Source organism: Equus quagga, chromosome 4 (assembly GCF_021613505.1).
Source record: "Equus quagga isolate Etosha38 chromosome 4, UCLA_HA_Equagga_1.0, whole genome shotgun sequence".
NCBI classification, from domain to species: domain Eukaryota; kingdom Metazoa; phylum Chordata; class Mammalia; order Perissodactyla; family Equidae; genus Equus; species Equus quagga.
Genome location: NC_060270.1, coordinates 32,597,020 through 32,615,105, shown reverse-complemented (window position 1 = coordinate 32,615,105; position 18,086 = coordinate 32,597,020). Strand labels below are relative to the sequence as shown.

The 18,086-nt window shown below is 38.9% G+C and overlaps 1 protein-coding gene across 1 annotated transcript in view; it reads right to left on the bottom strand.

The window, feature by feature from the left end:
- The window catches only part of P3H2 (prolyl 3-hydroxylase 2), a 152,029-nt gene that overhangs the window by 13,215 nt on the left and 120,728 nt on the right, over positions 1-18,086 (bottom strand). The window contains exons 4-11 of the mRNA XM_046658491.1: positions 14,854-14,985; positions 13,293-13,435; positions 12,891-12,980; positions 11,207-11,247; positions 9,795-9,886; positions 3,326-3,453; positions 1,595-1,690; positions 660-810 (exon numbers count right to left, since the gene is read on the bottom strand). Of these exons, the coding sequence (XP_046514447.1) occupies positions 660-810; positions 1,595-1,690; positions 3,326-3,453; positions 9,795-9,886; positions 11,207-11,247; positions 12,891-12,980; positions 13,293-13,435; positions 14,854-14,985 (873 nt within the window). The remainder of the gene's footprint in view (positions 1-659; positions 811-1,594; positions 1,691-3,325; positions 3,454-9,794; positions 9,887-11,206; positions 11,248-12,890; positions 12,981-13,292; positions 13,436-14,853; positions 14,986-18,086) is intronic.

The window sequence follows — 18,086 nt, the reverse complement described above, 5'->3', positions numbered from 1 at the left end:
AGACAATTCACACCTGCCTCTTCAACTATAAAAGTTCTTTGATATAAATATACATATAGAAATTCCACGCATTTCCTAGGTTATATTTCACGTGGGGGCATAAAAGGGAGAGGATGAAATGAAATGTAAAAAAAAAAGATTTGATTCAGCTGAAAGTTCACCAGTGGAAAAGTCTACTCCTGTGACATTATTCCTGCCCCCTCTTCAGGAGGGTGGAGAAGAGATCTAGAGAAGAAATACTGACGGCAGGGAGTCAGGAGCTCTCTGCCTTTTCAAGAACAGATCTTTCAACCATCCCTTCATCTTCGTGCTTCCACTCAGTGCTTGTGGACATAATGGGGACTGTAATTTCCAGGTTCCTGGATCCCAGAAAAGTGAAACCTAGAGCCGAAAAGCATTTTTCCGTGTGACTTAAGGAGGCAGTAGAGACAACTTTGAAAGGGAAAATAGGCAGAGCAATGGTCTTCTGGAACTTCAGGGGACCAAAACGGAGAAAAAGAGGGAAGGGAAAAATAAGAGTTCGTAAGCTTCTTTTGTTTTAGAACGTTAGAGCTCTTCTAAACCCTTAGTGTCAAATGTAATAGAGCTTTGCTTTGCATTGTTTTCTTTCTCATTTCACTGTGGCTAGAAGGTAACAAGTTCAGACTCTGGAATCTCACCAGACAGGGCTGTTCGGCAGACCATGTGCGTATAGGAAAAATACAGGGTTGAGTTCAGCATGAAATAGGATTCTACAATCTTTCGAGCCTTCTCGCTGATGTCATAAAACAGACGGGCACTCTTCAGTGGGACTCGGCCTTCATAACCAAACTGAAGAAAAAGAAGAACATTAGATACCACTGGATTGATGGGAGGGCTTGAGAAAAACAGATGCTGGGTTTCAGTAAGCCAGTATAGGATGGTCATCTCTGCGTTGGCCAGTGAGAATACTAAGGCACACTTATGGATTTTTAGGAAAATAAGCCATTGAAATAAGCCCTTCCTAATTAGAGATGGCACATTTGAAACTAATCACTCCCTCTTCTCTTCTCTTGTGATGCTTTCCTCATTCCTCTCCAACAACACTTCTTGCAGTCACAGAATAATTACTTATTTGGGTATGTTTTCACCACCAGACCATGAGCTTCTTGAGGACAGGGGGATTGTACATTTGTCAAATATGAATTTAGGAAATACACAGTTTGATAAATTGATGGCTGAATGGAAGAATGCAAGAATGATTAAAAACAATCAAGGAGGGCCAGCCCCTGTGGCCTAGTGGTTAAGTTCAGTGTGATCTGCTTTGGCAGCTCGGGTTTGGTTCCTGGGCACAGACCCATACCACTCCTCTGTCAGTGGCCATTCTGTGGCAGCAGCTCAGATACAAAAAGAGGAAGATTGGCAGGGTATGTTAGATCAGGGCGAATCTTCCTCAGCAAAAAAAAAAAAAAAAAAAACAAACCCAACAACAATAAAGGTGCCATTTCATACTTGTGCCTTTCAACTGCCCTGATAGGTCCATATTCTAAACTCTTCTGTTTCCTGTATCTGCCATTCACAGAAGGTCCTAGGTTGACACTCAGAAACCCAAACCCAAAAGAAGTTCAGACTTTACTTTGAGTGCTTTCAGGACAGTTGCACCTTCAAACTTCTCATTGGGTGTATGAGGTGAAGTCTTTCCTCTGTATCCATCACCAACAAGCATGATGCCCTGGAAGCAAAATATAAAAGATGCTTTATTAACGATAACTATGAATTCATCTGGTCTCCCTTTCTGCCTTGACTGCCAGAAGGGCTAAGAACGAAAGTCAACACTTAGAACCCGTGTCCTGTAGTTTCACTGCAAGTATCTTTGCTGTAGACATCTTTGCCAAAAGCATTTTCCCTGCAAACATTTTTGCTGCATAACTAATCGGCTGTAAGGCAATTTTAGTGTAAAAGATAAAATAACTGTTTGACAGATTTATGTCTGTTTTTTTTGTCATTTCATTTCTCCATTGATGAAGTTCTCACAGTTACTCCCATTTTTATACGATATAAATCTTAGCTAGCTCTCACAATGGTCTATATGGTGATGAGCAGACATGGCAGTATTAAAATATTTAGCAGTTCTTACAGTTAGTGACATTTTATTGATGGCTTTATTGAGCTGACAGATGAAGATGATTTGCCCCAAGAACTGGTTTCTTGTTTTGAAACACATTATGTTGGAAGAGAAAGAGGGCTGAGGGCCTCTTCTTTGAGGGCACAGAGTTGAACCCACATTTCCCAGAGAACAATCAAAAGTGCTTAGTTTGGTATAATCCACACACCCACACACACAGACACACACAAATCAGTTCTTTGTGCAGTATTGCCATGAATCTACATATACACAATTTAAACATATTCAAAAATTTTGTATTTCCCTATAAAGTCTTTTTAATTTTGTTATTCACTTATTCACGCTTATGATGTCCTTTTAAATTAATGTCCCTCTTTTATTTTTCGTGATTTTATCTTCTTTTTTTTTTGGCAGGGAAAGATTTGCCTTGAGCGAACATCGGTTGCCAATTTTCCTCTTTTTTTCCCCCTCCCCAAAGCCCCAGCACATGGTCGTATCCTAGCTGTCAGTTCTTCTACATCTTCTATTTGAGCTGCTGCCATAGCATGGCAACTAACAGACGGGTGATGTGGTTCCGCAACTGGGAAGCGAAACTGGACAGCCAAAGCAGTGAGCACCAAATTTTAACCATTAGGCCATAAGGGCTGGCTCTTGTGATTTAATCTTTTACAGTAAAATTGCCTTATGGCCAATCAGTTACGTAGCAAAAATATTTGTGATGAAAATGCTTATGGCAAAGATGTCTGCAGTAAATATGCTTGCAAGGAAACTCCCTAGAACCCTCAGACCTTCCCCATTTTGTTCCAGGATCCTGGTATCATTAAGTTTTCCAATCAAAAGAGATCTCTTTATTTAACCATCACCCCACATTTTCATTATAAAATACCACCACTTTTTGTAGAAATAGGTAGAATATAAATGATTAATACACTGGTTAGTTATGGATTAAAATAAAGGAATTTTCCCAGTGATTTTATATGGTAGGCAGGGCACATGCTGGATGGCTGTTGGCCGGAAATTAAGCCACTAACTATTCCAGATTCACTAGCTATGTCCAGATCTGGACAAAACTAAAATTATCCCAGCCCACAGGCTATGAAAGTGCCTCCACAAGCAACATCCTTCTCCTAAAGAAAGTGACATTTCAGGCCTGATTGCCTGACTCCCATGAGACTAGGACCGAAGCACTTCCAGCTTGCACTAGGCCGGCACATCAGGCTCCCCTCCATCTCTGGTCCTCACACTGGCCACGCTATGGAGCTCCCGACACTGTTCTTCCGACAGGACGTTATCCAGGAGAACCCGCTGAGTCCCGTTCAGCTGCTCCGAGTTATAGACAAACGTGATGTTCTCATAGAGCAGGGGGCCACCTGAAGGGACAGAGCACATTGTCTTCTCTGTTACCTCTGTCCCCAAGAAGAGAAGCACAGAACACTCAACAGCTTTCCACATGCACTTGAGGGGAGTCAATTTCCTTGTGAATATTCAGGAATGCAAAGACAAATTGCAAATTTGGTTTCTCATAATGTCATTTGGTTTCTCAATAATGTTGCAATAATAAATTATATTTGTATAGTATTTTGGGTTTGATAAACTATCTTTCCATTTGATTCCAGTGATGATCCTACAAAGCATACTGGGACTTTCATAGGACTCTCCTCTGAGAAGACTTTCCAGAATTCTCTCAGCAATTAGACCCACCTTTCTCCACAGCCCTTGGTTCCTACCTCTGTTACAACATCACGTGCAATGACTTGATTACATGTTTGTGTCCCCAGGCACGACATCCACACCTCGGTGTCAGTGGTATGCAGAGCAATGCCTTTACCAGGAAGCTCAGGTAGTAAAGGCACCATCAGGACAGTCACACCCAAGTTACAAGACCCCTTCCCAGTCTTCTTCCCACCGCCTACCCGACTCTAGATGGTCTTGCTTTTGGAATATTTATTTTCTCTGCCCGCTGGGCAAAATCTTCATATTATTTTTTTTTACAGGAGGGTTTCCCGTAGGCACCTACTGTCTCCCTGGACAGAGCCCATAACGTTGTGAAATTAGCCCCATATGGGCTTTTCAGAGGGTGATGCTTAGAGGCCACATTTTGATGGTGAAATTACAAAATCTAGACCTCACACAATCCTTTCCTCACAGAGAGCAGGACTGAAGGACAAGGCCTCCAAGGGTGAGGAAATCTTCAGATTAGCAGAGTGCAACCATCTTGAGCCAGAAAACTGAACGGAAAAGAAAAACACTGTTTTTCTACCCTTTATACTACTCCTAAGGGACTTGCTATGTGCCTGTCAATAACAGCAGCTCCCCATGGAGGGAGTTGGGGGGAGGGCGCAACTTCCTTCATCCCCCCAGTAGAGCAAAGGTCACCGACACACTGGTCTAAGACACATGGGTCGCAAGAGGAAGAGACAGTTGAAATTGGTGTCTACTCTATCTCTTTAAAATGTCAAACTAGGGAACATACTAATTGTTTATTAGTCCAGCTGAAATAAAAAAGTCACTATAGTCCACAATTAATGGAATATTAAAATGATGAGACAGTGTTTCTCAATCTTGAGTAATGTATGATTATCTGTTAAAGCATAAGTTCCCTAAGGAGAGCCAGTGCTAACAAATTATTTTGACTGTGATTTTATTTTCACATTTGCAATCATAAAACTATGAGCACAGTATTTATTTTTTAGTTTCCTCCAACTATAATACCCAATCTAATTTACAAGATTAAATAAAAGCAAGACCATAAAACCAACTAGATTCAAATGAACACTATTAATGAAACGGATAATGTTATTTTGTGGAAACTAAAAAGCTACATTCCACATGAATATTCTACTAACTAATCTGGCCCAGGTACTTCGGAGCCAGCATTCTGCACGATGCTCTCAGTGTGTAATGACTCATTCATTCTACCACAACTTTTCTCTGTTGAAACTACTACAAAACCTTAGGATATCGCGATGAATTTTAGCCTTCACCTGGTCCTAATACATTATTTATAAGTTCATCCTACATCATTTCCTGCTAGTCTTCAATCATTGAAGTATTATTAACTGGTGTCAATGTGATGGTAAAACTGCACAGATACCCACTGAGGTAGGTCCAAAATCTCATGGCAATACTTGGCTATAAGGTGGTCATTCAGATGACGCACTAGTTGCCCCTCTTAATTTTTTTAAAGTGTCATCAAAATTTATAAATACAGAATTTCTCAGATTCCAGGAATATATCCACAAGGTCCCAGTTTCACTATCTTTTGGATGAACAGAAGACAATATATATATTTTTCTACAATTTAATGTTTCCCAATCTTTGTTCTGCAGAAAAGTTTGTGAGGAAAAAAGAGTTTCTTGATCAAATGTGTTTGGGAAGTACTGGGTTCAAGAAAATTTAAGAGGACTTCTTGGAACTTTTAATATGTCAACAGGCATTATGAGTATCCTAAGTACTGATATAGTATGCAGCTGTTCTCACCCTTAATGGAGCATAAGACCCTTCTCTCTCTCTCTCTCCTTCCATTCCTCCCTCCCTCCCTTCCATCTTTCCTGTGGCAGAGAAACTCTAAGATAGCCCCTAATGATCACTGCCTCCTGGTATTCAAAGGCTTGTGTAATTTGCTTCCCTCAAGTGTGGGTGGGTCCTGGAACTTGTTTCTAACCAACAGAATTTGCCAAAGGTGATGGGATGTCACATCTGTGATTGCATTACATAAGACTGAAACTTCTATCTTCCTAGCAGACTCAGTCTATTGCCTTCTCAGCTTGCAGTTTGATGAAGAAAGTGGCTGTTTTGGACAGGCTCACTTGGCAAGGAATTGAAGGTACCCTCCAGCCAACAACCAAGTAGGAACTGAGGACTACAGTCCAATAAGCCTTTAGGAAGTGAATTGTGTCATCTGAGCCTGGAAGAAGACAGTGACCCAGCAAAGCCTTAGAAGAGACCTCAGCCTTCATCAAAAACTTGACGGAAGCCTTGCGGCAGACCCTGAAGCAATGGACCCAGTTAAGCTATCCCCAGACTCCTGACCCACAGAAACTGTGAGATAGTAAATGTATGTTATTGTAAGCTGCTACGTTAGTGCTAATTTTTTCACAGCATTGAAAAACCTGTAGACTCCCTCACCCATGGAACCTCTTAAGACAAAACACAGTTAGTTTGGGAGAAGTTGCTGTGATCTATATAGTTGATTAAGATTCATAGCCAAATTAAGGCAGCCCCTCAATATTAGAAAAGTGAACTGCACATTCTACTCCCACTTAGAAATATAAAAAGAGATGTTTCTTCAACAAGAGAGACAAGATACTTGCAGGTTCACTGAAAAGCATTTTTTAACATAAAACTCAAATAGAAATTGAAGACAGACTAAGGATTCAGTGAACTAGGTCAGTTTGTGCTTTGCCATGTTTTTCTCATTTTCTATATTGAGAATGTATAACTTCAAATATAATTAGCTTATTTTCAAAACATGACTTTAAAAGTTACTAAAACTAAAATATTTAGAAAAATGCCTACCATTCTTAAGCCTGTATAAGTATTTGCTATCATTATTATGACTATTACTAAATCAGTAAAATACTCCTGGTATATTGTGTTAGGTACTGACAGAGACATCTTGAATGAGCATAGAGCATAATGGGGTATATATATATTTTTTTAAGATTTTATTTTTTTTCCTTCTTCTCCCCAAAGCCCCCCAGTACATAGTTGTATATTCTTCGTTGTGGGTCCTTCTAGTTGTGGCATGTGGGACACCACCTCAGCATGGTTTGATGAGCAGTGCCATGTCTGCGCCAAGGATTCGAACCAACGAGACACTGGGCCGCCTGCAGCAGATGGCGCGAACTTAACCACTCGGCCACGGGGCCAGCCCCAATGGGGTACATTTAAAAGAGGGCTACTGGGATATTGACAATTCCCCCAGCCATACCACAAGTAACACACAAAGATCAGGTGAAGGGACAGCATGCAACATGGGGTCTTAAACATCTAAACTCTAACAGGTACAGGCAGAATCTGTCGTAGAAATCTGCCTTTCATGTAGCTAACACAATCACCACTAAGCAAAGAGTTTTATACAGAGGTTTCTCACACATACATTTAACAAAAATAACCAACTACCCACTCACTAACCAAAAAGGGGAAAAATAAACCCTGCCATTCAAAAACGCAAGTCTACCAGCTTGCAAATGACTAGTAGCACACCAGACAGAGAAAACATTAAAATAAAAATAAAACTGTATTCCAATAAGTTGTGGTTCCTGGGGCCTGATTTGATAGCTTCAGCCAACTTTTAACCACAGCCCAAGGAGATTTAGTTAAACAACTTAATTCTTCTCTCATTCATAAAATATGTGCCTGGTTCTAACTTCCCAGATGCAATAAAGAGGGATCATCTAGGAAAATACTCCTTTGTGCTCACTGTCTGTGGCTCATGGCGAGAAGAATCATTTTACCATATAGATCACAATGTCATACAAGTCAGGACAAGGGGGTGCAGACTCACAAGCCCTTATATGAGCACGGCCCTTTACAGTTTACAAAAGACTGCACATTCATCCTCTCCGAAAAGTTGTTATCCTTCTTTTACAGATGAGGATCATCAGGCCCAGAGAGATAGAGTCTCTAGTTATCCATCACTGAAGAGTAAATCAGACTAAGATAACCCTGCAAACTAGGCCTCTGATTCCAAGTTCAAAATTATTTCTACCATACCCTCACTGACTCTGGGATTATTATTGAGCAGGACCTTTGGAAAACTGGGGGTTGAAAGGAGAATGGAAAAGTGACAGATTTTTTAGTAAGTTGACATGCATGTCCCATGGACTGGAGTCATCCTGGGATGTGGCCCCAGGTCACTCCCATCTTAATGCTTGGGAGCCACCCAATATCAATACTACTAAATACTGTTAGGTAACCAGAGTAGATGACAATCGCCTTGTGAAAGATAAGAAAAGCTGAAATATATTCTACTCAGTGAAGCATGCATCCTTTCTTGCATCCCTGACATCTGCTTTCATCCAGACCAAGATATGAAAGTGTTTTCTGGTTGAGAACTTTGCCTCTGTCTAACGCTATTCTTAATTTAGACCCTATTTAGATCTCTAGTGACTGTAGAGAAGGTTTTCCAGCGCGTTCCCAGAAAACATTCTAAGATTCATTAGCCCATTCAACTAAGCAAATTCTGCAGAATTGATAAAATTTGGTAACCCAGCCAATCATGATCTTTCTCCATCCCGTGTGGTCTTCTGTTCTATCCTTCCCATTAGCCTTCCAAATCAGTTGCTGGACATCAGATTCCCTGGTAGCCAGAAAAAAAAGTATGCTTTGAAATTTGGCAACTCTCCTAGAGTTTCCCGAACCTTTACAGCAAAGTGCTGGCTTATTGGCATGTACTTCCTGGGTGATTTCTTGGCTTAAAAAGCAACATGAACTCTCGCTGACCATGAAGCTCTCTGGCACTTATAAAACAGCTTGGGCTTTGTGGCTACAAACTGAGGGTCTAGGTCAGATTAGATAAGCCTATTATCCTGTTTACTGCCTCAAATGGACTTGGAAGCTAAGCAAGGAAAGGGCTGGGAAACGCGAGAGCTGTAGAGAGCCAGAAGTTTTCACATCAGCTAGAGGAATGTGCTGACGAGCTCCCTTGTTGCGGAAAGGAGTCCTGTACTTCTTCTCAATGCAGGTTTTTGAAAACCTCTTCTTGTCTTGCAATTATTTAATCAATAGGGGATACATTTTGGGTATCTAGACACTTCTATACTCCGTCATGAGGTGAAGAAGAGAAAATGGGACTCAGATTCAAAAGCCTGGATTCAAACGCCTGCTCAACCTATTATAAGCTATGAGACTTTGGACAAGTCAGTAAATCTCTGCGAGCCTCAGTTTTCTTGCCTGTGAAATAGGGACACATCTCACATGAGATTCTGTCAGTTTTAACATGAATTGTGCATAAATTTGCTTGAAAAAATATAAAACACAGAAATAATAATAATTGTCAAAGACTACTATTGCTATTAGTACTACTACTGCTAATAATTTATTATTATAACAATGGCTGGCTCTATTTAAAATCTACTGTTGGCAACGCTACACGTATGTCTCCACTAGCTTTGATCTTACGTAAGGAGGCATCTAATGTTCTGCTCTCTCCATCTCTGTGCCTTTGTTCCATTTGTTTTGTCCACTAGAATGGCTCCCTTCACGCCTCTGTCAATTCAACTTAAATTCGACTTATCTCTAAAAGCCCTGCTCAGATATATGTGCCTCAAACACCTTAGGTTAACTAATCTAATATCTCATGTGACCTGTCCCTTCAAGTTCCTCTGATATACAGTCGATTCCACACTATCTAGCCCTCACTCATTTACTATGTGACAGAAGTAAGCCACGTAACCTCTCCAAGCCTCAGCCACTCAACTGAGGATGGCTATAATCGTCCAGCCCCTGCCTAGCTCCCAGGCTTCCTATGGGAAATAGATGAGAGGGTGAATTGGAAGCACTTTGGTGGGAAACCAAAGGTAATGAAATACAAATCTGAGATATTCTTGTTTTCGAGCCTTGCTTTCAGAATTTTATGAACGTAGTAGCTTAGTCTCATTTTTCATTTTCCAGAGAAAGTGGGTTCTGCTTTGATCTGGATAAGCCCAGGTCAAGTCCCACCCTCTCCTCCCCATCCTTCTAACAGTAAAAGTGCACAGGTACTTACCCTCTCTTAGGTCTCGGTCTATCTTGGGTGATTTTTTCCCCATTGACAATCCATGGACTTCTGCCCCCTCTACATTCACTCCTGAAGGGATTCTGCTCATTCAAAAAAGTTGAAATAGCAATTTCTCAATGAATAAAGATGTTCAAAGGCAAAGGATATATTACCCACGTAGTCTATGACTCCATACTATATAGTTTTGTTGTATGCAAGTCCACCTATCTTTCAAGATCAAATGAAATGTCACTGCCTTCATGAGGTTCTTCTCTATTTCCTCAGTGAGTATGCTCTAGTTCACTTCCCTAAATCTTCTTAGCAAACTTTACTACAGTTAATTAACCTAACCTCTTTGAGATTAGACTTTCAGTCCCAACAGAGAAGGAAAAAATGATAAATGATTATGGAAACAATGATAAATTGGTAAGGAAAAAATGATAAATAAATCAGTGAAAAATTATAAATGATTATGTCCACTTTTATAACGCACAGAGTGTTGTACTATAATCTTGAACATAGAGTACATCACTGAACAACAGTTGAATTGAAATAAATGGTGCCCTAGTGCAGTGGTTCTCGACTATTCCAAGAAAGAAGACACAGGTTTGTGTCAAACTTTGCAAAGACAGAAATGATAGCATGAAGTCCTTTCAATATATACAGATTGAACAAATCCAAATGTGCATATACACTCTTGAATCTCTTGCAATCATTTTAGGCACCCAGAGGTTGAGTCCTTGAAGTCTAACCAAAGACAACAAGATGCTGAATAAGAAAATCTGGATCTGCCAGTCCCTCATGGTGAGACTCTAAGAGGATCCTTTGCCTTGTCAGGGCCTCAGTTTCTGCATTTGAAAATGGACAGTCTAGACTATGCGATCTCAAACACGTAACTCCAACATTCTATGATTCCTGAACTGCTCATAACATATAAATTGACTTTTGACTTCTTTCATTCAAAAAAATGAATTCTCTTCATTTTTGATCGAATTTATGACACTTCATATTTTAGCTTGCAATAAAACCTTCTGAGCTTCTTGCTTTCAAATAAATGCAGTAAGGGAATTCAGCATGAACAAGAAAATTACATAGTTTTATTCTATTAATAAATCAAAAACAGCATCCAATTTTCTCTGATTTAGAATCACAGAATGTTTAGCCCTCAGAGATCACCTGATCCAACCCCTTAATTTGAAGAAAGACTTGAGATCCAGAGGGGAAGATAAATTACTCAAGGTCACACATACGTGACGGGAAGAGTTGGGACCAAAATGCAGAGCTCCTAATTCCTAGTTTGGAACTCTTTTAATTATATTTGTTTGCATATCTCATAGAGTTAGGTTCCTCATAATAGATCTGACTCTAACTAACTCTTCTCATCAAAAATAAACAGTTTGTGTTCTGAATGGAGGACTCACCGATTCTCGTCCTGCCGTCCTCCATATCGGATCCAATAATTCTGTTTAAAATTTTAAAAAACTCAGTAGTTTTGTCACTAAAACACTATTTACAGAACTAAAATAAAATATACACTTAAAACATTCAAAAGACTCAAAATATTAGAAAACTTGCATATTATATCAAGATACAACATAGTTTTTATTTTAAAAAATTTAATAAAAAGGAAGGCTAAGGTTGATGCAACTTTGGCAAAGACAAAATGATGCACAAATGGATAGAAATAAACAGCATAGCATTAGCCTGGGTATCTATCCTTTTCTCCAAGAAAGTGATTTAGAATTTGGTGGCAGGAAGACACTTAAAAGAGCATTCAGTCCAATGCCTTTACTTTTTTTGAATAAAACAAACAAAAAAGTATAGCTTGGTTAATCCTCTGCACAGGATCATAAGGTGAATAAGCGATTTTCTCTGGGGTCTCTTGGGATAACTCAATTTTAAAAAATAGTAAGTAGGACTGAATACAAACATATTAGAAATGTTACATTACAAATAGCATATTAAAATTATCCTAATTTTTAAAATATACTGATAAAAGATATAACTAAGACAGAAATGAAAAATGTTACAAATGTGCTATTTTACAAATAGTGCTTTTTATAAACATATGACATGTATGTCACATAAAGAACTTATATAGTAACCAACAGACAAATGAACAAAACTCATGTCCAGATAATTCAGATGAGAGGGAAAACAATAATAATCATATGTGAAAAGTTAATTTTTGCTGGTCATCAAAGGAATACAGATTAAAACAACAATGATGTATCATTTTGTAAATAATATATGAATAACATTAATGATTTAAAAATGTTATTTCTCAGTGCTGAGATGTTTGTGATAAACTGTACTCTTCTGCATTTGCTAGGAGCAGTAAATGTGTCAGAAAACTCGCTTAAAAAAGCAATTTTAAGAACTTTAAAGCTTCTCATATCCTTTGATGGCAGAGTAATCCCACTCCTAGAAATTTCTTTTAAGGATATAGTTCAATAGAGAGAAAAATGCTTAATGCATTAAGTATGATAAAAAAAAATCAGAAATAAATGTTCAGCAGAAGAAGAGCTAATTTATTTATTGAGCATCAACTCTATAGATATAGCTAAAAATAATTTTTAAAAGCTGTAAAAATATAGAAATTGCTTATGATATCAGAACAGAAATCTATCTATATCATGGTACTAGTTCTGCAAAAGGTATGTCTTCACATGAAGACTGATTAAAAGGCAACATGGACAACTGGAGAAAAGTCAGCGTGAGGAGTAGTACAATTGTGATTGATTTGATTTTGTTCTTTTTGAAGTCTTTCTAATGTTTAAAATGTTTCAGAGAAAATAGAAAATGTTGCATCCAGAATCTAGGAAGTAAAACAATCCTGAGGCAAATACATCATGTATAAAATACTTCTCTTCTATCCAAATATATTTGCTTTTGACTTTGGACCTCCGTGATAAGGAAATCTATAAAAGTCTTTTGAAGTTCAACACATCTATAGAGTAAACATGTTCCCCCTTGCCCGGTTTTTGGTAGCCCAAGGCAGGAGATTAGAATCTTCACAAATGGGGCTGGAGAATAAAATCTTAAAAAGAATTCCACTGAATAGTTCTTTTAAAAAAACATTTCCTCTTTCCTCTTTGCTCTTACCGGCTCAGTGTATGAAAATCCCAGACCCTCTGCAGCTGATTTTATTAGTTCCGATTCCAGTTTATGACGCTTCACAAACATTGCCAAATCCTACAGAAAAAAAAGGAGAGAAAATTTATATTTAAATAACAGTTAAGAGATATGATCAATGTTCAAGTAGAAATATTTTTCATTAGACAGCAACAAACGAGTTCAAAACAATTCAGAGCTCCAAAAAATGTCTCCATCTCAACAGAATTTCACAAAAATGTGCTTCTGGCATTAATAATTAAAGTTGGAAAGAACTGAATTCTAGAACCTTTACTAAATTGTTAGATAACTTTAAGAGAAGTGTTGCATTTGCACCAACTCTCCTCAGAGGACCTAGCAGAATGCAGTTTCTTCTCAGGACATTGGTCTCACCTCCCTGGCCTCAATGGACGCTGGGTCAACGCTGTCATCCAACAGACTCTCATAGTAATCCACATTGACTAGGACATCCTCATCATCTGGATGGAGGAGAAGATAGGCCTTGGCACACTCCAAGGCTTTCACATATTCACCAACTGAAAGACCGAGGAGTTGCAGGATTAGAGTCCGTCTAGGTCAGCCTAAAGGATTTCTAAGAGATATTTCAACATGTCTATGAGAGGTCAGCAGTAAACATCAACAAGAAGGAAGATGGGATGGCGCTGAGTAGAGTAAGCAGAGATAGCTGCAGATAAAAGGAAGGACACCATTTCAGGTATTTTAAAGGTACTATCCTTTGGTCTGCTATGGTGCTAGTTGTTTTTGATAAATTATCAAAAGTTTCCACTTTTGTTTGTTTCTTGACAATTTACATTATTTAATACAGGTAAACAGAACAGAATTTTGGGATTTAATTCTGGTTTCTGTACTGCATTTGACAACATGATGTCTAAGACCAATTTCAGCAATCCAAATTCTATTAACTGCTTTTAAACATAAGAAAAGATGCTCGATCTCTCTCTTTCTCAATGAGATAAATGGAAACTAAAACTATATTGAGACAACAGTTTCCATCTAATGGATTAGGGAATAAATTTGATAATATATTCTGTTGATGAGCAATAAAAAATGTACTCCATATGGAGGAAAATGTGGCAACATCTATCAAAATTACAAATGAATAAACCATTTGACGCAGCAATTGTACTTCTAGAAATTTATCCTGTAGATATTCATGTGCAGATGTGAAATGACATACATAAAATGTTATTCATTTGATCATTGATTGTAAGAGCAAAAGATTATAAAACAATGCAATGCCCAATCAGTAAGCAGACATACGAAATAAATTATAGTACAACGACAGGCAGATATAAGAAAAATGAGTGAGAAAGAGCTCTGTGTACTGATACAATTAGGTTGAACCATATAAAATTATCAAAATTTGACCATTTCTGACCTAAACAAATGGCAATTTCATAGTCTGACCCAGTAAAAAAAAAACTGATGTGTTATTAATAAAACAATATAGAGAATAGTGTTGATAACATGTCATCTTCTGTGTATGAGAGGCGGAAATAAGTCAGGGTATGCATGTGTGTTGTTTCTATATAAAATTTCAGAAGGATAAATAAGAAACTGTGGGTGGTGGAGAATGAAATTGGGTTGTGGGGAAAAGGAAGAGAGGGAGGCTTTTGTGACATTTGGTCTTTGAACGTGTAAATATATTACCTGTTAATATTAAGTTGAAAAAATTAAATTTAAAAATCATATAAAACGTCAGTCTAGTGTAAGTTTCAGGACATTATCACAGCATTTGCCCACTTATAGTTTCAGTTCTGCTCTTTTTTTCCTGAGCTGCAGTGACATGAGATGAGACAGAAAATGCATAAATCCCCATTGATTCAATGGTAAACTGAGGCACACAGAGGAGGAAATCACAAACATGTGATGTCTGTGATGTTGAGAAACACTCCCTTCTCCCGACCGGCTTCACGGATGATCCACGCTTTACCTCGATAGTAGGCAAACTGTAGGTAGTCATAATGCAGGGGAAGAAAGTTCTCAATCGGTGAGAGGCGGCCAGGGCGGGTGGCAAGTTCCCTCACGCATTCATGCTGACAAACCAGCACCTGCATGTAGTGATCTGGAAGACAAGAGCCGAGCAGTGGGTCCCCCCAGTCTGCTGAACGTGCAGACTACAAGTCAGAGCCATGGTTACACAAGACATTCCTCACCACACCACAGTCTGCGATCAGTGTCATAATCCTCACTTCAGGACCAGAAGACTTTTTCACAAAGGCAGGAAGTGACTTGCCAAGGCCCCTAATCAGTGATCCCTAGAGTAATGAACAGTAGATGCCAAATCTTCTGGCTCCTGGTCTTTTCCCCGTACTGCACTCTTCCCTTCTGTGTATCCTTTGTTCCACCTCTCCTGAAAGTGACATCTCACCCCACCCATGCCAGCTGAATAGACGACTTTCTTATTTAACAACTTCGGGGTTCTCTGTGGATACTTTAGATGGCCTAAAGTGTCCTGGAGTCTGGCTCGGAGTTCATATCTGGTTATGCTAACGACCGGTTGAGAGAAAGGAACTGCCAGGTAGGTGGGGAGTTCGTGCAGAGAAGCAAAGCAAGAAGGCTCTTTTTCCTTGTTAACAGTTTCAAGTAACATTTCCTAAGGGAGCAATAAAAACAATATTCCTTTACATCTACTGATCAGGAACCTTTTCCACCCAGTTACAAATGAGTGCATCACCCGGACATTGTAAATCCTAATATTGCAGGACTGGTAAAACAGGAGAAGAATGAAAGTTAAAGAATTTGAATAAATACTTTACATCTTTCTGTCTGTCCTCTTTGTTCCCACTCTTCTCACTTGCACTCTCACTTCTCACTCTTTAGCTCTTATGTGGAATGCCTACACAGCGTGGCTGATGAGTGGAGTATGTCCACGCCTGGGATCCAAACCGGCGAACCTGGGCTGCTGAAGCAGAGCACATGGAATTTTAACCATTCAGCCACGGGGCCAACCCCCAAGTTTGAGTTTTACAATGAAGATGGAGGTAGTCTTTTCCACAAAGAGAAGAGTTCATTCATGCTTGTGTAAAGCAGGTTCTCTGGGAATGACGATAAATCCATCTGACTTCAAGATTATACAGTTTAATTTACCACAACTTCCTCCCTTCAAAAAGTTCTCTGGGGGCTGGTCCCATGGTGCAGTGGTTAAGTCTGGAGTGCTCTGCTTTGGCAGCCCAAGTTTACAGGTTTGGATCCCAGGCACAGACCTACACCACTCCTCAAGTCATGCTGTGGTGGCGACCCACATACAAAATAGAGGGAGACTGGCACAGATGTTAGCTTAGGGCTAATCTTCATCAAGCAAAAAGAGGAAGATTTGCAAGAGATGCTAGCTCAGAGTAAATCTTCCTCACCGAAAAAAAAAAAAAAGGCTCTGTATTAGGCAGAGTTTGGCTTGTTATCTCCATGATATTGAAGAGAGACTCCAAAACACAACAGGAAGGAAAACTTGTTCCTGTGTATAAGAAAATGTGCCAGTTATCGCATAACCTGTCTAACTCAATCCTATATAGCACAGCTAATAGAATCTCTGCTGTCCGTTGGCTGTTAACTGCAGTTGGAGGACGTAAGGGGAAGAATGAGTTCTGTTTATTTGATTAGCATGTTGGAAATAAATGGCCAGCTGTTTTATTTCTTAAGAAAACAACAAACAAGCCTCAACTGTTTTCTCCTAGTCAGCTGACCATTTGCATTCCTCCTTACCTTCTAATGCACACTCCTCCTAATTCCAAATGACAAGCAAAAGGAAAGGAGGGAAACACACCCCATAAGAACCCCAAATCTAAATGAAAGTACTTTTCAAAGCAAGATATAAATAACGGCAAAATAAGAGTGACAAAATGATATCATTTAGGACTTCAACAACCATGGCTAGTGATAAATAACTGCATTCAGAAGCCACTTGTGTTTTTCTGCAATTTTTAATGTTCTTCTAAGTCTGAAATTCCAGTATTCTGGCTTTCCAAATACATTCTGTATTTTAAAAGCCACTATTACTCCTAATTTAGGACAGTATTGAACCATACAAGAATTTACATGGAGTTATGATATCACTTTTTCATAGTTTTATTCCCTGCCTCCATTTCATATCAAATGTTACTGTACAATTAATATGTTCTAATAAGTTTGAGATCCAAGACACTTGTGTAAGAATACTTTTTAAAATTTTCTTCTCGTAACAAATTAGATATGCTTCAAATTCCCAAGGAGACTTACCATATTTCTGTAATATATAATATTTAGTTGAACTTGAGGGATTATGATTTTTTTAATCACTTTTCTTTATTGGAAGTGGGGGAAATGATAGTGGTAGCTGTGTTAAGTATTAAGAGCCTGAATTAGAAGACCTCTGTTCTTTTCCAGCAACCAACATGCTGTGGTGACCTCGAGCAAGTCACTGAATGTTAATCTGTGTGAATCTGTCAGTCAGTTTTTCTCAACCAGATAGATCTCGGACACTTGCCAAAGTTGTTTACTGGCCTTGGTAGAGGCAGGTGTAAAGGCGAATGTGGGGGTGGAGGCAGGGTACGCAGCTTGCAAAACCACAGGTTAGTCAACTCTAATAAAGGAAAACACTGCCGAGTCTCAAAATAAAAGATTAAAGAGATACTCAGCAATTGAAATGGGAAACACACATAAAACTGACATTCAAATGAGCAGTGCTCACAAAAATGCAGGCAAATGGCTCTCGTGGAGGCTTGGCAAAACAAGATCTTTGGGGAAAAAATCCTCAATAATTCAGATACTTGCATTTATTTTAGGTGAAGTGAGTTGATTTTAGGTAACTGAGTGTGTGGCAAATAGGTCATTTGACAAACTGACTTTTGGTCTACCTCCTAGCCTAAATTTGGATAGCTATTCCCTAATTGTCCACCTAAAAGACAGTAACAATTTATGACCTACATTTTCACAAACATGGACTATTGACACTTTTAATCTCTGCAATGTGATTGATGGATGTGTCATCTCCTTCCTGCGTTCATTCCCTCAACTCATTCATTTAACAAATATTTACTAAGCACCTACTATTGACCAGCCACTATACTTAGGCACTGAGGATTAAGCCCTTAACAAGACAGGGCATTAGCCAAGTTAGAGGAAAACAACATTTTCAAGGTCTGTAAGTGGAAATGAGCATGGCATATCCAAGGAATTAAAAGAAGAGTA